The sequence below is a fragment of the Octopus sinensis genome, linkage group LG2, assembly GCF_006345805.1.
Source record: "Octopus sinensis linkage group LG2, ASM634580v1, whole genome shotgun sequence".
NCBI lineage: Eukaryota > Metazoa > Mollusca > Cephalopoda > Octopoda > Octopodidae > Octopus > Octopus sinensis.
Genome location: NC_042998.1, coordinates 158,054,097 through 158,077,457, shown reverse-complemented (window position 1 = coordinate 158,077,457; position 23,361 = coordinate 158,054,097). Strand labels below are relative to the sequence as shown.

Genomic DNA, 23,361 nt, shown 5'->3' with positions numbered 1-23,361 from the left:
ATTGCAGACAAGCACGCAAGCAATCACACACTTTTAGTATTATATATACATATATATATTCTTTTATTTGTATCAGTCATTTGACTGCGGCTATATTGGTGCGCCGCCTTGGAGGGTTTTAGTCGAACAAATAAACCCTAGAACATATTCTTTGTAAGCCTAGTACTTATTCTGTCGGTCCCTTTTGCTAAGTTACGGGAACATAAACACACCAGCACCGGTTGTCAAGCGATGGCGGGGAACAAACACTGACACACAGGAACACCACTAATCATACACATAGACACACACACACATATACGATGAGCTTCTTTTAGTTTCTGTCTAGCAAATCGACCCAGAATGTTTTGCTCGGCCCGATGCTATAGTAGAAAACAGTTGCCAAATGTGCCACGCAGTAAGACTGAACTCAGAACCATATAAGAGCATATGCATACGTATACTTAAACATTCACCTGTATATTATACATATGCATACAGAAAAGAAGGCGTAGCTGTGTGGTAAGAAGCTTGCTGCCCCGTCGCATGGTTCCAGGTTAAGTTCCACTCCTTGGGTAAGTATCTTCTACTTAACCTCGGCCGGTCAAAGCTTTGTGAGTGGATTTGGAAAACGGAAATTGTAAGAAGCCTGTCGTGTGCGTGTTATATATATATATATGTGTGTGTGTGTGCGTGTGTGCGTGTGTGTGTGTGTATGAGTGTAAGTGTGTGTGTCAGCGTGCATGTGGCTATGTGTGTCTTTGTGTTTGTGTTTGCCTCCACCACCACTGCTTGTCAACCGCTGTCGCTATGTTTGCGTAACGTAGCTGTTCATCAAAACGGAACGATAGAATAAGTACCAGGTTTAAGAAGACAGTACTAGGGTCAATTCATTCGACTAAAGCCCTTCAAAGCGGTGCCCCAGTGTAGCTGCAGTCTAATGACTGAAACAAGTAGACGATATCTCTCTCTATATAAACGGCAGTTTGTCTGTGCGTTTTCTGTGTGTCTGTTTTCTCGTACCCTCACTCTGACCACGGCTTTCAACCGATTCTGATGAAACTTGACACACACATAGCCCAATGTCATAATTCAAAACTAACGCAGCGAAAATTTTGAAAAGTTCCCCCAGTTCTGAAAAAAATCGATAAATTCGACATGGGGTCGAGAATCAGAAACCCAAACCACAGACCGTCTAGGGGACGCAACTCCACCTTTTTTAACTCTCAAAAAAAATTTACCATCATTTTTTTTCCATTTTTTTGCTATTTTTTGGCTATAACTCTCTAAAAATGCTTTATAGTTATTTCCCTTACAAACCTGAGCAACGCCGGGCGATACTGCTAGTAAAAGATAACAATATATAAATACACTTAAATGCGTAGACAATAAAACGGTATCTACATAGACATACACACACACAAATATATCTATGGATGGAAGCACTCCGTCGGTTACGACGACGAGGGTTCCGGTTGATCCGAATCAACGGAACAGCCTGCTCGTGAAATTAACGTGTAAGTGGCTGAGCACTCCACAGACACGTGTACCCTTAACGTAGTTCTCGGGGATATTCAGCGTGACACAGAGAGTGACAAAGCCGGCCCTTTGAAATACAGGTACAACAGAAACAGGAAGTAAGAGTGAGAGAAAGTTGTGGTGAAAGAGTACAGCAGGGATCACCACCATCTCCTGCCGGAGCCTCGTGGAGCTTTAGGTGTTTTCGCTCAATTAACACTCACAACGCCCGGTCTGGGAATCGAAACCGCAATCCTATGACCGCGAATCCGCTGCCCTAACCACTGGGCCATTGCGCCTCCACAAATATATCTATACACACACACACATAGACACACACACACTCCTTACTTGTACATACATTTTATGCTCATTTTCGGTTATATGTATATAGTACTATGAAGTAATACGAAGAATATTGAGAAACTGAACAGTATAAATTAATTATATGTTATAAGGGCAATAGCTATGTTGCACATGCTATAGACATAAAAGCATAAAATAACAAGAGAAAATAATCAAATGAAATACTACAATATAAACGCACCAAAGTAGAGAATATTAAAGTTCTGATGAATAATTATGATAATCTTATTTAGCTAACATCTAATTCAAAATGAATCACATATTAGGATAATTGATTAAGCTAGAACAATGGATTAAATCATGGCAGTCTAGTAAAATATAGAATAAAAAATATGGAATTTTTTTGCGTGTAAATGTTACTTAATACTATTAATGTTATCTATGACATAAGCACTTGAAATCGACTTTGCAGAGAGAAATATCTGGAAGAGTAATGTAATATATTTGGTATAAGATAATGCAGTAAGATGGATCAGAATGAACAAGAAAATCAATCAACGACTAATAAGTTGAATGAAATCATCGGTAGGGGGTTACTGCTTGTAAATGCCAATTCAATTTTATATTATTAATATAATAATTATTAATAATGTTATTAATAATTATAAGTTGATTCAGACAATTTCATGTACACCTGTATATTTCTGTCTAAATGGTTACACGTATAATGTAATATAAATTCATATAGACATGAAACATTATTATGGTAATAACTGTTTTGCGAATAATTAAAAGTACTTAAATTTGAATTGAATTACAGTTTTGTTCTTTGTAGTGTTCTTTTTTCAGCAAATTTCTATCAGCCATTAAAATCTCAAGTGTTTCATGTGTACATCGCAATGACAGTCTTCCCCATCTCCTTGTTATGATTAGACTAATTTCATAAATCTCCATTCCAAAATATATTCTCGGTCTTTAGATTTTAAATGAAATGCATGTTCTCCAAGAGAGACTGGGTGTATTAGCTTAGGGTTAGATAATGAGTGACGATGTTTAGACTACGTTACTTTTTTAGATATTTGTTGTAGACGCTAGGTATAATCAGATGCATTTTGTGTTCTTAATGTTCATTTGAAAGCAATATTTTAGCACGCTAAGTTTCTATTTAACAGACAGCTATCAGGTTCACTGAAGTTATTCCTATTGTATTGGGCAGGATTCACTAAATTATTAAATAATAATCTCGAATCTTGTTCTTGATTCATATTCCTAGGATATAACATTTCTTCAATCGACTATATTAATACTAACATTGTTATAACAGGCGACGAAACTATTACAACAGAGGTGATGAAACTATTACAACAGAAACAATTTTCTATCATAGGGCATTTATTTACATTTCTTAGAAAATCTTGATCACATTTCGTGGCACTTCATGCTTGGACCTAAGTATTCTCAATTACTTTTATTCATCATTAAATTCCCAAACCTGAATTTAATAGTAGCCCTCTATTGCTCTTATTTACTATGTGTTTGATTCTGCTACTATAGTAGATAGGTTTCGTGTAACAGAACAGGAACCTTTTACATTATAAGTGTGGGGATCTACTTGTATATGTGAGGTACAGTTGTCCTCAGAATTCCCAACGAATATTGTTGGACCAAAGGTTTTCCTGTACGAAAGATAGAGAATGAAGGTAGGTAACGTTTCTCTTTTTATTTCTATTTTAAATTCTAGCATTGGCTAAAACATCCATAGTAAAGTAGTGATATGCCTTATAATTTATTTTAGTTGAGAATCCTTCAATAAAAGGATGGTATGTCTTCTTTTCCAATCTTTGAGAATGGCTTTATTAATCAAGTATTAATTCTTCGTATCTTCACTTCTTTGTTTGCAACCTTTTATTTTTCTGGAAGGATGTTTCATTTTCCAAGAAGAAATACATGCTTTCAAACGAAATTCCTGTGAATAATATCCAAATAATTAGAAGAAACAAAGGCAGAAATTGTTTACAATTAGGAATTTTTCGGCACTGCATCTTGACCATCCCTTCCGTGATATTAACTTTGTCTTGGATCTTACTTGTTGACTTTTGTTTTCAATTCATTAAGCCATTATGCATCTGATTTATGTGCCTTTCTTCTACTTCATAATTCGCTCTAAAATCTCTTACTTTCCTCTGCATTTGGGATTGTCTTCATGTTGGTTTTCACCGTTTAACACTTGATGTAGCTTCTTTTGAACTACATGGAAAAGTATATTCTATCTGAACTTTTTCACTCGTAGTTTGTACTTCTTGACTTTGCCTACTTTAGCCACCAGTCTCTGTTTTAATTCTTCCAAAATTTTACCTCATCCTTTGTTCTTGATTTTGTATTTGCGATCCAGATCTCTATATTTCCCTGCTTAATTAAACTGATTTTTTTTGTCTCTCCAACTCTTCAGAGTACTTTCATTGAATTTCGGGTTCTTTTCCACGATGGTTTGTCATTTCTCATTATTATTATTATTATTATTATTATTATTATTATTATTATTATATGTTTGACTTTTGCTTTGAATTTGTACAAGTTGGCTCCAAGTCTCACCCAGAGACCACAAGAGACAACAAGTTAGAAGTTCGTGTTGGTGTTATGCCTAAGGTGTCATATATTTGGTTTATTAGCATTATTAATTATTATTATTATTATATTATTATTATTATTATTATTATTATCATTATTATTATTGTATTATTATTATATTTATTATTATTGTATTATTATCATTATTATTATTATTACTATCATCATCATCATCATCATTATTATTATTATTCAGTAGTCTTATTTTTATCATGTGCTTTCACTGCACAACCGAGCGTAGCTCTATGTGCCTTGGGTATGGGCTGTATTTTGTTGAGGTACTTTTATTTTCATTGTATTGAAAGTGTTTTACGTAGGATGTGTGCAGTGTCTAGTAGTGCTATTTTTGTATGTTATATATACTTGTAAGTGTTATGTGTTATTTCGTTCTAATGGGATAGACAACCAATATGAAAGCCATTGTTATTGTATTACGTGTATATTTACTTTTCATGTTATACGAACTGTCCACATTCGGCGTAGTGATACATATTTACTTTAAAACACATTTCGTACTGTTCACTAACAAATAGTGCCAAAAGTGGGGATGTATTCTACACACGTATACACATAGATATGAATGTATAACATCCCTTCTTCTTGAAAAAAATAAAGGGGTCTTTTAGCAGTGAAGACAAATATAAGTAGTCTCCCTTACTCTAATGGATTGTCAGCGCGAGGTGGCAATCCTGCAGCAGAAATCGTGAGATTATTCTGCCTCTGCTTTGTAAACTAGCTGTAATCTTTTCATTTTCTTTTTTTTTCTTTAACGGTAACGAACCGGTGGCAGAATGTTCTTTCTCCATCTGGTGGATCTTGTGCTTCGCACCGGTGTCTGAGTTGTGTTGTTGGGCTGCTGATAGGTGGTTGGTGCCCGTTGGGGTGATGATTCTGTGGGTGTTGTCACTGATGCAGCAGATGTTGTACACGTTGTCCTCGACAGCTTTGGTGTTGGGCGGATGTGGGCCCTGTTGCGTCTTAGCTGCCCACCAGATTCCGTTTCTATTATATATGATCTTGGAGTTTCAGCTCTACTGACAACCTGTGCTGGAATCCATGTTTTAGTTATGGGATTTTGAGTATGCACATGTTGTCCTCCAAGTATCTCAGGTAAGTATTGTGGCATGTGTGTTGTAATATTTCTGTGATTGTTCTTGAGTGGCTGCTAGCTTTGCCCCTGTCTCTTCCTGGTCAATAGGAGGTTGGATCTTAGTTGGCAGGGTAGTTTTGTACTTCCTGCCATTCAGCAATTCTGCTGGGGATTTCATGCTCTCAGTGGTGTCGCTCGTAGGCACAGAAGTGCCAGGTGTGGGTCTTCCTTAGTCTCTTGGCATTTGACTAGTGTTCTCTTCACTGTCTGCACCTGTCTTTCTATAAACCCATGACTTTTGGGGTAGTGTGAAGATGAGGTTGTAATATTGAACCCATACTCATCGGCTAGCTTTTTGAATTCTTGCGATGTGAAGTGGGTTCCATTGTCACATATGATCTGCTCTGGTATTCCTTGCTCTGCTAGAAGTCCTCGAGCCACTGTAGTGATTGTTTTGGCTCTCAGATCTTTCACTTTTCTCACAAATGGAAATTTGGAGTAGTAGCAGGCCATTATCAAATACCATTCTTGGCTCTCTGTGAACAGATCTACACCAATAGTTTGCCATGGCCTTCTTGGGATGTCACTAGATATCATTTCCTCCTTTTGTTGTGAGTTTCTGTACTTTTGACAGATGTGGCATGTAGAAACTGTCTTTTCTATGTCTTTGTACATGCCTACCCAATATACTGCTGACTTGGCTCGGAGCTTGCATTTCTCCATTCCTAGATGCCCTTGGTGGATTTTATCAAGAATCTCTTTTTGCATTGACTTGGGTATAATTATTCGGAATCCAGCCATCAGGATTCCATTCGCCACTGATATATCATCATGGATGGCCCAATATTCACGAATGAGAGGCTGCACCTGATGTCTCTTTTCTGGCCACCCCTGAATCACCATCTGAGTAAGGAGCTGGAGTTCTTCATCTTTGCTGGTCTCCTCTTTGATTTCTGATAGCTTTGAGGTTGTTACATTTATAATGTGGTGGACCTTTATGCTTAGTCCTTCCATCTCCTGTTTATCATGTGAGGATAGTCTGGAAAGAGCATCCGCCAATATCAGGTCCTTTCCTGGCTAGTACCTGATATCGTAGTTGTATGTTTGAAGCCTTAACAGTAATCTTTTCACATCCATATACTACTGCCAGGAGTTCCCTTTCAATATTTGCGTACCTTGTCTCTGTGAATGAGAGAGCTTTCGAGGCATATGCAATGGGTTTACCTTCCTGTATCAGTGCTGCGCCAACTCCTCTCATAGAAGCATCGACTTGGAGTATTATTGGTTTGCGTCTGTCATAGTATTGCAGAGTTGTCTCCTTACTGATGAGCTTTTTGATTGTTTTGAAATCCTGTGTGTGTGAAGCACACCAATCAAACTCTACGTCATCTTTGTTTAGTTCTCTGAGATTTGCAGTGTGATCGGCCAGCTTGAGTATGAAGGCTCCCATGTAGTGAATGAGTCCCAGGAAGCTCCTGAGTTCCTTCTTGTCTTTGGGTTCTTTGATATCTCTGATGGCTTCCACTTTAGCGGGGTCTGGTTTAACTCCCTCTGCAGAGTATATAATTCCAAAGAATTTGCACTTCTTTGCTTTTATTACTCACTTGTCTGCATTGAGTTTGATGCCGGCTTGTCGGGTTTTCTCCATAGCTTCATGTAAATTGAAGTCATGTGTGGTCTCATCCTTGGATGTCAACTGCTATTCCAATTGCTCCCTTGCAGCCTTGGTAGGTCTCATCTATTTGGCGCTGGAAAACATCTTGGCTCACCTTCAATCCAAATGGGAGTCGGTTGAATCGATATCTGCCAAATGGTGTGTTGAAGGTATTGAGCATGGATGACTCTTTGTCTATCTTTACATTCCAGTACCCATTACTGGCATCCAGTTTGCTGAATAATTTGGATCCAGCCAATGATGGTGTGATTTCTTCAAGGGTTGAATTTAGATGGTACTCTCTTTTTAATGCCTGGGTCGGGGCATATCCGTAGGGCACCATTGAATTTTTCTTTGATTACAATTGAATTCACCCAGTCTGTTGGTCGTGTCACTTTGGTGATTATTTCTTTTTTTTCCATTCTGTCCAACTCTGTCTTCAGCTTCTCTTTTATTTCTAGAGGGACGCGGCGAGGTGGGTGAACAATTGGTTTGATATTGTGGTCGACTGTTATATGGTATCGACATTTCACAAAGCAACCAATATGAAATCCATTGTTATTGTTTTACGTGTTTATTTACTCTTCATGTTACACGAACTGTCCACATTTGGCGTAGTGATACATAATTACTTTAAAACACATTTCGTACTGTTCACTAACAAATAGTACCAAAAGTGGGGATGTATTCTACACACGTATACACATAGATATGAATGTGTAACAGTAAGTCCTGGTGTTTTTGTTATGCATTTGTCTGAATGCTTTTTATCATACCTAATGTGCCTACTATGATAGGAATTGTTTCTGTTTTTAGGCTCCACCTTCGAGTTACCTCTGTTTTCAAATCTTTGTATTTTGAAAGTTTCTCTGTTTCTTTTAGAGAAACATTGTCATCTGTTGGTATTGATATAGCGACTAGAAAGCATTATCATTATCATCATCATCATTATTATTATTAAGGTGTCAAGCTGTCAGAATCGTTAGCATGCCGGCCGAAATCTTTAGCATACCGAGTATGTCGTTTGTCGCTGCGCTCTGATTTCAAATTCCACCGAGCTCAACTTTGCTTTTCACCCTTTCGGTTCGATAAATTAAGTACCAGTGAAACTCTTCGGTTGATGTAATCGACTCGTCCCCTCCCACCACATTGTAGGCCTCGCGCCTTTCGTAGCAGGATTATTATTATTATTATTATTATTATTATTATTATTTGACATTTGAGAATTTGCTCATGTGCTCTTTTTGTTAGTGTTTGCATGGTGTGTTATGTGCGTATTGCGAGTTAAGTTCTTGTGCTGGTTGTCCTACCTGTAGAGTACATGTTTCTTTTAGGTATTTACTGTATAGAGTGTGTCTTGTGCTTGTGTATTATTTTGTTTTGGTTGTGCAACTGAAGGGATGGTAATCTCGGCATTCAGGGCAACTTGTGGTGGCTTGTGTTCCCAGCAAGTGTTTTTGTGAGGGAGGCTGTATATGCGGCAATGTATGTACTGAGCTACCCTGTCCCGCCATGTTTTTACAAGTATTCTGTTGGTGCTGGTCTGCTGCATCAAGTCATTATGTGATCGATTGTCTCTGAGAGCTCTCTGCATAAGCGGCATGATGACTCATTTTCATATTTCAGGGCATTACTCTGGTAATCCTCGTTGGAAAGGACTGATCCCGAACAGCAATGATATACCCTTCAGCTTCCGGTCTCAGACCGGAGCATGAGCACTATTGATGTGTAAGGGCTTGATGAACATCATGGTCCCTGATTCAAGTCAGGGAATATTGCTCCAATTACTTCTTAATATTTTGAAGGTTGGATTGTTTGGCTACGGTTTTCATTTGTTGTGCCTTGTCTGTTGGGGGCATATTTACTTATGGTAGTGGCGCGTCTAGTTGCATTTCTAGGAAGCATATTTTCGAGTTTTTAGTCACGAGTGCAACTTTTAGGTATCTTCATGTTTCAGAACCAGTTTTAACATCCAGTAGTTTGTTTGTTGCAAGTAGATAGAAAGTCCCATGGTTGTAATTTTTAATGAAAGTTAGGACTGTATTAACCTCTGACCGCCTTCTTTTCTCGGAAAGTATGTTTGGTTTGTGTATAATTTTGTGTGATGCATATGGTGCATGGTCATCAGTTTTCGTATTCTGACATCAACTTTGTTTATTTCAGAGAGAAAACAGTTTATAATCTTGAAGCTGTATGTAATTAAAGAGGTGAATACTATTTATGACCCCAATTTTGTTTCTGGCGTTCAACTCAGTTTTCAGAATAGCACCTATTCCTTAACTTTCTTTCGTTAGATATATCCTATCTCCTTCACATACTTTTAGATACCCTGAGGTTCTAATTCTTCTATCTCGGTGTGTCTACCAACGGTGATGTTACATGTATTTGATAGTTTTCCCTTAGTAAATGTTGCCTTGGCTCATTTGTCAAACCAAAATCTCATTTTGATGCTATCACTTAATTACTTGACTATGCCTACAGTTACTGGTAATTTATTTTTGTGAACACGTCATCCCTATAGGGATGACAAACTGTTTTTTCATAGGCACTGTATCCATAATTTGTTTCATTCAAGAGTTTACTGAGAGGAAACCGTGCGAAACAGAATAACAAAGGAGATAATGAGTATCCTCGAGAGATTCCACAATCAATATTGAGTTGTCCAGTGTTTAGAGTTGTCGTGCCAATGTTGAAAATTAATGTAGTTTTTCAGAGCTTCATGATGTGAGATACAAACTTTCTCATTACTGGTGAGAGCTTAAACATCTCCAAGCATTCATTTATCCAACTGCGAGGAAGACTATCAAAGTCACTTTTGTAGTTTATCGGGGCCACTAAGAGATGCTTTTTCCTGTTGTGACAGTTTTCTAAAATCATTCTTTTACTGAACAGTTAATATCTGCATTAACCCCCACCTTTACATATTTTTTGTTCATCAGGGATGACATTGCTGATGAGAAAAGCGCATGAACATTACATTAGAAGAAATATAAGGGTATTGTACATTGTTGTAAGGCATGTTATACATCTATATTCTTGGGTTTTTTTGCTTCCCCATTTATTATTATTGCCATCATCATCATCATCATGGCAGCTAGCGGGAAGCACTGTTAATGCATCGGACAAAATGCTTAGCGGCGTTTCTTCCAGTTTAACGTTCTTAGTTAAACCATCCACCTAGGTCGACTTTGCTTTTCATCCTTCCAAGAGTCAATAAAATATATATATATATATATATATATATATATATATATATAGATTCAATTTAAACAGGTATTCCTTTGGCTACAACGAGTGTTACAGTTGATTCGATCGATGGAACATCCGGCACGTGAAATTAACATGCAAGTGGCTGAGCACTGCACAGACCTGCATACCCTTAACGTAATTCTCAGGGAGATTCAGCGTGACACAATGTGATAATGCTGGCCCTTTGAAATACAGGTACTACTCATTTTTGCCATCTGAATGAGGCAACGTGAGATAAAGTGTCTTTCTTAAGGACACAATGCGCTGCAGAGAATCTAACTCGCTACCTTACGATCGTGATTCAAATATCCTAACCACAATGCCACACGCATTTACATTCAGTTACATATAAAACATTCTCAGAGTTGCAAGTAATTATATACACTTGCACATACATAATTGGAATTAATCGAACGACATTATAGAGAATATCTGTAACCATCTGTAATTTGTATTATTTATTCAATTTATTTCCGGATCCCATTCATTGGATGTGCCCAACCTGCAGCTGTATCTTTATTCCTGTATTCGAGTATATCACTCATGGTTTAATAGTTATTTTATTCCTATTTCGAAGGCGTAAGGCAAATTCGTTGGAGTGTAAAGGACCATAACTTGGACGGAACCAATATCATATTGTGTTCTTGTCCAACACACTTATGCTGTCACTCTACCCGGTACATACATACATGCATACATACACACATACACACACAGAAACACACACCAGGGAAACACGGGTTACACGAACCAAAGGTATTGCATTATGATAGAACTTGGAGACGCGTACTAACAAATCGAACTTATTAACTGCGTGGCCATGTCTGAGCTCCTCAAGGTCGGAGTGGTAAGAAAATGAACAGTGTTTTGGAAGCTAAGGTCATGAATGCAGTTTGTTTGTTATTTATTTGCTGTACTAAGAATAACATCAGTACATTCAAGTAAATAAGAGAATTAAATATTTAATTATATAGTTGTATCTCTTACCTCTTGTAACATACGAACTGGTTTCCGATGTTCATATGGCTTTTATTGTAATAATAAAGTATGAAGCGGTCAGTTGTAGCTAATTACATTAGTAGTCAATTTACCGTAATATATCGTCCCAGTGATCAAATGATCTTTTAATATAATTTTGGTACAAAGTCATTTACTTCGTCGTCTTATTTATTTTTATTGTGTGCTTTCCCCGCACAGTTGAGCACGGGTTTGTATATCTTAGTGTTATGTAGTCTTTAATTTTGTTTTGTATTATGCAGTGTTTAATGTTGCTGTTTCTAATATATTGATAGTATTTTATATAATGTGTCTAATAGTCGTATTTACAGTGTGTTGTATATTCTTGTAAGTAATGACGTTTTAGTTATAACTTCATTTGCATCTCTTGCTATCGCTATTACCGAAGCTTTTATGGAGGTTGTTACTGTTTCCAGTACCAACATTGTAGACATTTTGATTTCCAGTTCTTTATATTATGGATAAACAAACGCAGGAGTATGTGTCAGTTAAAAAAGAGTCCATTAGAGAGTCTGTAAGTTGATATATCACGTGGTGCCATCTCAATTTTTGCCTTTTTGCACAGAGAGAGAGAGAGAGAGGAGAGAAAGAGAGCAATTGAGAGACAAAGTGAGAGAGAGAAAAGTGAAAGAGAGAGATGGTGACAGACAGAGAGGGGCGAGGGAGAGAGTAAAAAAGAGTAAAATATATAGAGACATTGACACTACGGTCGTAAAATTGCGAATATAAATTCAATTAAAATAAAGGGATTATGCGTGTAGGTGGGAAGACAGCGAGGAAGAAGAGGAGTAAACTCCAGTAAGAGGTAGTGAGAGTAGTGTGTACGGAGAACAATAGGGGAAGAACTAGAGATTGAAAGAAAGATCGTTGATGGGAGAAGTTCGTAAAAAGTTTGAGAACAGTTGAAATGGCGTGCAGAATCTGGAGGGAATGAGATGTGAGGAAGAAAACTGAAAATAAAGACTGGAGTGGGAACTCAGAGATTTGTAGCTGACCGATGTAGGAATGTGAAGAATGTAAAGCGAGTGAGCGAGAGAGAGAGAGAGAGAGAGAGAGAGAGAGAGAGAGAGAGAGCGGGCGTGAGAGAGAGAGAGTGATGTCCAAAAAAACTGACGAATCCATTAGAGATGGTGTAAGTGAATTCCAGTGAGGGATCGTGGAAATTACTGAAAAAAATTTATGTAAATATTGAAATCCTCTTTGGTTTATGAAGTGCCAGATAGAAACATCATTGTATGAGTGTACAGTTTAAAGTTGGGTCCTATAAGATGGAAAACATTTGGACTTCAACGAAGAATTATGCTTACTAGAGCCCATCTTGTCGCTTGCATCTAGTTTGCTCCTGCTTTTTTTGAGTGGTGCGTAACACAAAATAAGCAAGAACAATTTAGTGAGGACAATTTCGACGTAAGCGAAAAATGTAAAAGAGCTCGGTTCAGTTGTAGTGGAGTGTCAACATAAAAGAAGAATTTGAAGTCCGAGAATCTGTCCTTCTGGGATGACGGTGTATTGTAATTTATGCGCAATGTGAGGCGTTTACAGGATTTAGAAGTAAAAGTTAGAGAAAACGGTCGGTGTTTATGTGAGAGAAGCAACCAAGGGCGAGATGTCTGAAGCTTAGTTTGGTGGAAAAGCTACATGATAGTGCGAAGGCAATTGATTCTATTATGAATTTTGGAAAGGAAATGTACAATGAAAATGTGGAATGCTTTGAAGATGTAGCTGGTAGAATGCTACAGAAATGAGATGAGCTGGCGTATAGTACTAGAGACGAGTTTTTGATTTGGAAGAGTATCGTCCTTAGGAAATTTTAGTATTTGTAAAGTTTCTCCATTTTTTGCAGAAATATTATGTTCGTTTGAAAAGACGTAACTTCTTGGGGATAGACATCTTAAATGGTTTGTATGAATATTAAATCGACCCCAGTTCTTGACTTTGGAAGTCTTTATTTCATCGACTTCCGACAGATGAAAGGCAAAGCTGATCTCAGTGGGATTTGATCTCTGAACATATATCGTAGTAAGTAGACACTGCAAATACTTTGTTCAATACTCGAAATTTATTTCTATTAGAGCAATTTATCTCCCTCTCTGTATGAATTACTATTATACAGATTTTGTTTATGATGTTATTGGTTTTTCATAAATACTATTAGTTTTATTATCGTGTTTCAACAGTTTTCATCTAGTTGTTACTATATTACAAGTTGCCTTTAATGTTCCTAAGCGTGAGTATAATTTCCTTCTGGGAGTGAAGAATTGTGTTTAAGTCAGCAATACTGCGTTGCGGGAATTGCTTGTTGTTTCTGGTATTATTTCGTGTTTTTCTGTTAGGCAGAGTATGTATAATGCGAGTTGTAATATTGATTTCCAAATTTGTCACAAGGCCAGCAACTTCGGGGGAGCAGTTAAGTCGATTATATCGATCCCAGTGTTCAACTGGAACTTATTTTATGGACCCCGATAGGATGAACAGCAAAGTCGACCTGTGCAGAATTTGAACTCAGAACGTAAAGACGTACAAACACCGTTAAGCATTTTGCCCGGCGTGCTAACGATTCTGCCAGCTCACCAATTCAACTCGATATTCAAGAGAATCGAGAAGAAAATTGGTCTGGGACTGGGATGGAGATCATGGTTAGGTTAAAACCGGAAACCTAGTGCAAAATTCGTAAACTTATTGAATGAGGTACCACCACAGGTCATAATACAACATGGCAGGGAAACACCCATAATTCACGAAAACAAAATGAAAACCAACCGTGGTATCAGAAGCATAAATTCCGTCAATTACTCTAACAAAAGCGGCAGCATTGATAGCAGAAGTAGCATTCCAAACAACAGATGCAACACTGAAGAGCAGCCCCAACAACAACAACAGCCATAGCGCGGAGACCAGTAGCGCAATTCGTGAAACAGGAAACCCATTACAACTCTCAGTTGAGAGAACTTTCACTCCAAGTCCACCAACACAGAGAATCATTACCTCTTTCTTTCTACACTGGTATGGTAGATGAAAATATGAGGTAGTTACAAAAAATATGTTTCAAGGCCGAGAGAGAGCACAGCTGAGAAAACGCAAAAGGAAAGACAGAGAAAAAACAAAAACAAAAAAATCCTCCCATCTTTCATTAACACCAAGTAAACCGTAAGCCCAATCACAATATACTCATAAATACAATCAATAAACACAAAGAAAGTCCAGAAAGGTGCAGGTTTCAACGAATTTCTGACAAAATTTTGCAGAAGAGACTATTGATTCAAACTGACGCAAACATATTCTTTCATTCTTTTATTCTTTTAGTTCTTTCAGTCATTTTTACAGTGGCTATGTTGGAGGACAGCCTGTTAGTCGAAGAAATTGAGTCCTGGATATTCTTTGTAAGCCTGGCACTTATCCTATCGGTCTTTTTGCCGAACCGCTAAGTTACGGGGATGTAAACACACCAAGATCAGTTGTCAAGCGATGGTGGAGGAACAAACACAGACACGAACACACAAATATATACATATACATATACTACAGACTTCTTTCAGTTTCCCGCTACCAAACCCACTCACAAGGCTTTGGTCGGCCAGAAGCTATAGTAGAAGACACTAGCCCAAGGTGTCACGCAGTTGGACTGAACCCGGAATCATGTGGTTGGGAAGCAAGCTTCTTACCACACAGCTACGCCTGACCTTTAAAAAGTATAATACAGACTTTGGGCTCTTAGGTAAAACCGGACAGACAAATCTAGGCCTTTCACTATTTCTTATTCAGCTAACGACACTAGATCACAAGGAAATCTCACAGGCCAAGGGGAGTGCCATCTGCACTATTCTTTTCTAACTTCTCTTAGAGTGGGCTAAAATAATCTAGGTAATCTGAGAACGGCTTCGAACTAAATATATTTACTCAACGATCTCAAGTAACTTGACACAGATATTGTAGCCATTAATGAGAGCAAGATATCTGGAGAATACACTCCGTCACGCATATTTTTTATGAATATGTCGCAGTCTTTCGGGGTCGAGTAGCAGAGTGGCAGCGTTACTCAGAAAATACTTAAATTCTTACCGGATTTGGACGTTAAGGTGATGGTCTTCAACATGAGTGGTAGTGAAGGTGGTGCTTTCAGACTAGCTGTCGTCTATACCCCAACAAGAGCAGAACGGTCCTATTTCTTCAGAGGTTTGCCTTATTTCTTATAAAAAAAGAAAGATCGGAAATGCATTTTGGATGCAGAACGATATTATGCTGAGCTTGCACATAGGAGGGTACAGAAGCATAACACACTCAGTAGATTTTAAACTGTCAGACAGATATCGAGCGGATTTTCTGAATGTGCCAGCGTAGACACGGAGTAACTGATATTGGTCATCCAGTTCGTATTTAGAGATTTCGTTACTCCAGTAGATTAGAATAGTGTAAGTTGTCAACTGTTCAACGCAGTCAGTCGGCTGCACAGACTGCAAATTTGTGACATGCAGAGTCGAAAACCAGTAGAGAGGGATCCAGATACTGGAAGCTGGACGCATCTTTACCTGTACACAAACACAGTATGGACCGGATTAATGACTGAATTAATCGAGGGCAATCGTTCATAACTAGTCTCGCAGTGCACTGAAGAGGATGATAACAACAAAATAGATAGGAATTAGCAAAAAATTAACAAAAGAGACGATTATACTGGAAGAGATATTGTTAACAATCATGAAGAAACGATGAATGAAGGTATTGCGACCAACGTACTAGCTGCGAGAATGGTTCTCGACTATTTTTTTACTCAAAACTCTACTGCTGCAATATCAAAGCTAAGGCTTGTGCATTAAAACACGTTCGGAAAAGTCTACCCTCGGGAAAAAGCACGAGAGTCATTGAAAAGTTAATAACAGCAGATGAGATTCAGGAGGCAATGAGCTGTTGCGCGGAAAGGAAATTATACAATTTGGCAGGTAATTTTTCGAGTCACACGACTATATGCCGGCCTTGTTTGACAATCTTATGGTAGACGTCTAGCACCACTGGGAGCTGAACGGAAGAATTTCTAGTGCTGTTAGCTGTTATGGAGTAAAGCTGCCAAGAAAGAACGCCGAAAGGGCGGACGATGCGGACAATTTTGATCTGGAGGAGAATTGAATATTTTGATCAAAACTGGCGCTTGTTATCAGTAGACTGGTTAGTGAAGCGTAAATATGCAAACTCCACCTCCTGCGATACATAATGGAGAGGCTTGATAACGAATTTGTTTCGGTGGGACTCTAATATATTTTGATCAGTAATGATTTGGAAGGTTTTGACAGAGTCGCCATCATTAGTGGGTAGCTCCATAATGTACAATGGCACTTGCTCAGTGGGCAAAGTAAATATACAAGTACATATTATCATCTTCTGGGATGCATCTTATAGATAATCAATGAAGATTACCTATAAAACACATAACAAAAATAGCTGTGTAGACCAATTATAAATGGGACAACGAGCAGATTCTTTAAGTTACTTCATTCAAAAGATAAATTGGTGTAATTACGTAGCTTTTCAGCTCGCTTCTGTAATGCATTACATACACTTGCTATGGCTATGTCTATTATTAATAATTTACCTCATATTCTGAACCCCTGAAATAACTTTCTAGCATTGAAGAATGAAAGAGAATAAAATTATTGGTTTGTGTCGAACATCCTATTGTTTTAAAATCCAAACAAAGACGATAGTTATTTAAACAACAATTTTTATGTATAATTAATCTGTTATTGCCTGTTTTGTGACTAATTTTATTTCATCGAACGAACTGTGTATTCACTTTTATTGCAGAATTTGCTTTTATCTCTATCATTGCCTCCCCACTGTTCCATCTATTTTACTATTTGTTTGTTCACTTCTCTTTGTCTTCTTTATACAGTTACCACCATGGCTGTTTGACAAAGTATGTATGCATATTTGTATTATGTAAGTACGTGTGTTTGTGTGTATGGAAGTATGTATGCCTCTGCCAATAAGTCGATATTTCTGTTCTTTCTATCTGTGTATAACTGACGTTAATGATGTGTCTGAAAATTATCTGGCGAGCTAGTGTTTCTATGTTTAACACGTTGTTGGCTTAGGCCATGAAACCTGTTATTTTGAAAAGGGGAATTCAAGACTAAAATATCAAATTATAAAGTGACAAATTGCGGTTCACTGCCCTTCGAAACTAGTTATCGGATAAAACAATTTGGCAGTGCGCTGCAGAAAATTAAAACAAAACTCACTCATTACACACACACATACACACGCACACATACATGCATATGTAGCCACATTAACATGTACACATACTTATACATACACATGTGCACATACTCAAGACCCTGTATATATACACATATGCATCCATGCATAGATACATACAAACACATATAGCCACATTTCTGCATCGTTCCAATTTTACTGTATGCATTGCCAAAGCAATACCACATATAGCCACATAGCCACGATAACATGTACACATACTTTTGCATATACAAATTCGCGTAGATATACATACATGCATATATATGAGTGTGCGTGTATGTGTGTGTGTGTGTGTGTGTGTGTGTGTTGTGGGTGTGTTTGTGTGCGTTGTGTATGTATGTAAGCGTGAGTTTGTATGTTCGTATGTGTGTATGAATGCATACATGCATCTATGTATGTATAAAATGTAAGGTGTACCATTTTAAATAAAGATAAATTTTAGCTTCGTGCTGAAAAGTAAACAAAATTATCATACTATAACTTCTCTTAACTAGTTTCGGAAGCCCCACTCGGAAGAATAATACCCCTCTTCTGTACACAATGAGATTATTAACTTGAACAAGGACTCGATTTAATAGTCAGTTTAATTTACATGCGCTCTCAAGAGCATTTAACGACATATTGAGGATTTTATGAAAAGTAAAGTATATCTTTTTATTTTAACGAAGATAAAATCTTTTCATAAAATCCTCAATATGTCGTTAAATGCTCTTGAGAGCGCATGTAAATTAAACTGACTATTAAATCGAGTCCTTGTTCAAGTTAATAATCTCATTGTGTACAGAAGAGGGGTATTATTCTTCCGAGTGGGGCTTCCGAAACTAGTTAAGAGAAGTTATAGTATAATAATTTTGTTTACTTTTCAGCACGAAGCTAAAATTTATCTTTATTTAAAATGGTACACCTTACATTTTATACATACATAGATGCATGTATGCATTCATACACACATACGAACATACAAACTCACGCTTACATACATACACAACGCACACAAACACACCCACAACACCCACACACAAACACTCACACAACACACACACTCATATATATGCATGTATGTATATCTACGCGAATTTGTATATGCAAAAGTATGTGTACATGTTATGGTGGCTATATATCTTTTTATTTTAACGAAGATAAAATAAGTACGAGGTTTAACATATAGATACTGGGGTCCCATCGTTCGACTAAAACCCTTCAAAGACCTGCCCCAGCATATCCTTATACTAATGACTGAAATAAGTCAAATATGAAATTGAGATATATCTGACTAGTGTTCTGTCTTCTTATACATTTATGTGTTAAAGAATTGCCATCTTCTGTCCACAGAATGATAGCTATTATTTATACGAACTAGAATTCAGCTAAATTGGTAGGTATAAAGGCTCTGATAAGCATATATTGTAGAAAATTAGGGAAGAAGAAAATTCATATGAAAGAGAATCAATTTTTAAAAAGTGTTTTATAACCGACAAAAGTGTAGAATAAGTTATTAATATTTACTTCTACTTTACGTTTCTATTGAATCTTCAATCGACATTCGGTGTCATATAAATAAGAGGTTAAATGTGGAGAATAATATATTAAAAAAAAAAGATAATTAAAAGTAATTTAAAAGATTTGGACTCACTTTTCAAAGACCTGGTCCAAGCATGGTCGGATACAGGAAACAATCCATAAAGGCAGGGCAAAAATCCCAATTTCTGGTGCTAGAGGAATCGGTCCACCACCACTTATCATGATAAGCCTCCAGACACGCCTGGCTCGTTCACGAGCCAGTACCGTGGTGAAAGCACATCTAAAAGAGATAATTAGAAATAATACATAAAATATTACAAATAATTTTAAGCAAGTTAAAAATGAAAATGCATAAGGACTTCATAAACTTTCAGCTTTCTTTATTTGTATCCATTGTTTAACGTATCTCTCGAGAGGCAAATATATGAGAGTACGTTGGCACATGTGTATATACTCTCTTTCTCATTGGAGTTTCAATACTTATTTTGACTGATCATCTCTTTTCTGCTGTGGTTAAGTAGGAAAGTAAAGATAATGAAGATAACTGGAATAATTCCTTCGTTAAATTATTCACCCTTAAAATGTTTAGGTTCTGTATATTATGTATTGTCCTAAACAGGTTGGTTATATTCGTATATATATATATTGCAGAGTTATAGTCTATGTTTAAATACACTTCAATCTATGCATGTTGGTACACATTATGCTAATCCTATTGTAAATTAACAGAAAGATGAGATACTCGTATGACTTAGCTATCCATTTTGTGTTCGTAACCCATTGTACATTGTGAGTAATGATCTCAGGTTCTGGGTAAATGGACTTACAAATTGTTTATCTCCTCGTGCTCCTTTTGGATAACTATAGAAGCCTTAAGTTTTCTTTCCTATTTAGGATGATCAATGCTTGTCTCGCTTGGTTTTTAGCCTAAAGCAATTTTGTTGAGGATTCAGGATAACCTCAGATTTTGGATCTGCTTCCGGCTGATAGCCAGAAGCCCGAATTTCTGGTGTAGCTTCAAATAGGGCTTCTCCGTCAACAGCTTTATAATATCAGGGTATTTGGTCTACTACGTTACGTATGAAAAATACACCTACGAGTGTATCTGATAAATATTCTTGAAGTCATATTAAAACCCTGTTGTTACAACGGTCGTTAGCATGACATCTTCCGACTGGTTTTAGTTATTTCTTTCAGTGATTGGAGGATTTCCCTAGAAGTCCTTATCTCTTGATTTTACTACTTATGAAATGGCTCCACAAATCATTGAAAACAAATATTGAACCCACCACTCAAGCCTCTGACTTAATCTTTAACTGTTATTTGGAGCTTTCGTTTTCACTAAATAAACAATAATACTAATATTTAGAAGTACTATTTATACTGCTACGACCACTATCACTAACATCAACAACAATACTAAAGGTGTCCATGATGACGATAGTAGGAAAATACCAGTTAGGTCAAGAGAAGAGTCAGTAAAAATAATCTTATTTAGGGTTTAAAGTTCTATTACCACAGCGACCCATACCACCACCAACAACAATAATACAAGTGATGATAATGGTGATGACGATAATTGAAATGTAAAAATCCCTGGGAAATATTGCTTACAACATTTCTATAAATATATTTCTTTACTACCCACAAGGGGCTAAACACAGAGGGGACAAACAAGGACAGACAAACGGATTAAGTCGATTACATCGACCCCAGTGCGTAACTGGTACTTAATTTATCGACCCCGAAAGGATGAAAGGCAAAGTCGACCTCGGCGGAATTTGAACCCAGAACGTAACGGCAGACGAAATACGGCTACGCATTTCACCCGGCGTGCTAACGTTTCTGCCAGTTCGCCTAAAAATAGCAAAACGATTACTGCTTCGACCAAAGTAAAAAAACAGGTCTCTTGACATGTTCAACAAACCGTGACGCCTAAACCAAACACCAATCAACTTCAGTAATTTAGTAAAGCGACATACTGATTGGTCTGAATACAGTTTGCAGAACTTAAGCTTCTGGAGCCTATACAATGTATTTAAGGCACACAGTTCAGCCATCTCACTACAGTTGTAAATTTTAAAATATATCTGTCACTACTATTATATAAACCTCAAGATTACATAGTTTAATGCATGAAAGTACTAGTCCAATCAGAATGGACATCTAATATTCTATCATTTCATTATCTCCGCCAAGGAAGGTGGTTATGTTTTCATCGGCGCTGGTTTGTCCGCCTGTCCGTCTGTGTGCAAAATAACTCAAACACTTGTGAACGGTATTTGATGGAACTTGCAGGAAAAGTTGGAAATGACACAAGTAACAGATGATGAAGTTTTGGTAGTGATCCGGGAATTTTTATGGATTCTTGAAGGATTTTTCATCTGTTATATTTACATTACATGAAGTATTACAATATTACGTTCTTTGATTATCTCCCTTGAAAACACGTTCGTCGCTTCCACGTAACCTATGGTGGCGTTGCTCTTTCCAAAGTTTATTTTCGTTTCTCTATTAGTAATTTTACTCGCGTATCTATCTTGAAATGAGCGGTTTGGTGAAGGTCTGTGGAGGAGGACATGACAAACTTTGACTATTGTGATCGATTCAAAAAGCTCAGGCTTTGCTCCCTCCACCGCCGCTGTGAGCTCTATATTATCTGTATGATGTGAAAAATATTCCATCAACATTGCCCATCTTTAAAATTCGTCCGAGGCTTGGCCCCCGTGCCATCCGTCCACTACAGAAATACTCGTGTCGTATCACAACACTATGACAGAACTATTTCACCTCAATTGGCCCTGCTGTCTTCAACATTGTGCCAGACACACATAAAGGAGGAAAGTGACTTCACGGCATTCAAACAATCCTTAGATGATAACCCCCAACAAATACCAGATAAACCACACCCACCCAGATATGTCTCTGAAAAACATAGCCCTCTGCTTGAATAGGCTACGATTCCCCAGAGCTTACTGTGTATCTCTTCCAGGTGGTGCTATTAAATTTGACATGACCTGAGTTATCTTCGGCCGAAACTTATCTAAGTAGTCTAATCTATGCTGTAACCTTTTAATCAAAGCATGACAACGTGAGTATAGGCTGATATCATAACATTTTGATGGTCTGAAGTATAAAAAAATATTAAAGGTTTATATAGAACTACATTCAGAGTATGTCTATAAGCTATTGTGTTTAGACCTAGCTTCTATCCTCAAACTGTTCCGTTTCGTAGATGCAATTTTGTTTCTTTCTTAATAAAGCACTCTGAAATTAGAAAAATAAAAAATCTGCAACAATCTCGGGCCCATGATTATCGGATAATGGATTTTCAGATGTGTGAAGAAACTGATTGTGGTAATCGTAGTTTTGACGGTGATTGTGGTGAAAGCAGATACAGTGTTGATGATGGCGATGGTCGCGATAAGTCTGGAAGGAAGAAAATGAGGTGCTTGGCAGAGGGCTGTGCTCTCCGAGTGATTTTCTAGTTATATTATATTATCCATAAGATTGTAAGTAAAACGTGAAAATCGAAGTTGGAATTTCTTTCAGTAATATATATTCTATACACAGCTATACACATCCGTATATAATATATATATATATATATATATATATATATATATATATATATATATATGTGTGTGTGTGTGTATGTATGTATTTATGTATGCGTGTGTGTAAAGTGGGTGTGCCTATAGTTGATGTGTGCATTTCATACATAAGTGTGAATACTGTTCCTCTGGGGTTAAACCATAGGGCTTTCAGTAGCCAAGGGATGAGAGTGAATTGGTTACAAATCGGTTTAGCTATTAGCATGACCAACACTGCACGGTTATGCAAACAATTTCTAGCCTAGATTTATGAGGCTTATGCAAAACAATAATCGTCACAGCGCAGATGCTATGATTTTATTTTTTACATCAGTGTTGCTTGATGCTTTTTTGTTTATAAGCAAATTAATATGTATTAATATATTGCTTGTTAAATATATCCCCCCCACACACACACTTTGTTAAAGCACAAGTTCTCTTTCTCTCTCTTCTCTCTCTGTCTCTCAGAGTACAACTGTCAAGCAGGAGTGTAAATAAGGAGTAACGAAATAATTTATCGTTGTTTTCTTGGCCTTCTGTGATACATGATT

General features: G+C 37.2%; 1 protein-coding gene across 4 annotated transcripts in view; it reads right to left on the bottom strand.

The window, feature by feature from the left end:
* Positions 1 to 23,361, bottom strand: part of LOC115232661 — a 442,239-nt gene that overhangs the window by 28,258 nt on the left and 390,620 nt on the right. For all 4 annotated transcript variants that reach the window (XM_029802677.2, XM_036500350.1, XM_036500349.1 and 1 more), the window contains one exon: positions 19,330 to 19,497. In XM_029802677.2, coding sequence (XP_029658537.1) covers positions 19,330 to 19,497 — 168 coding nt within the window. The remainder of the gene's footprint in view (positions 1 to 19,329; positions 19,498 to 23,361) is intronic.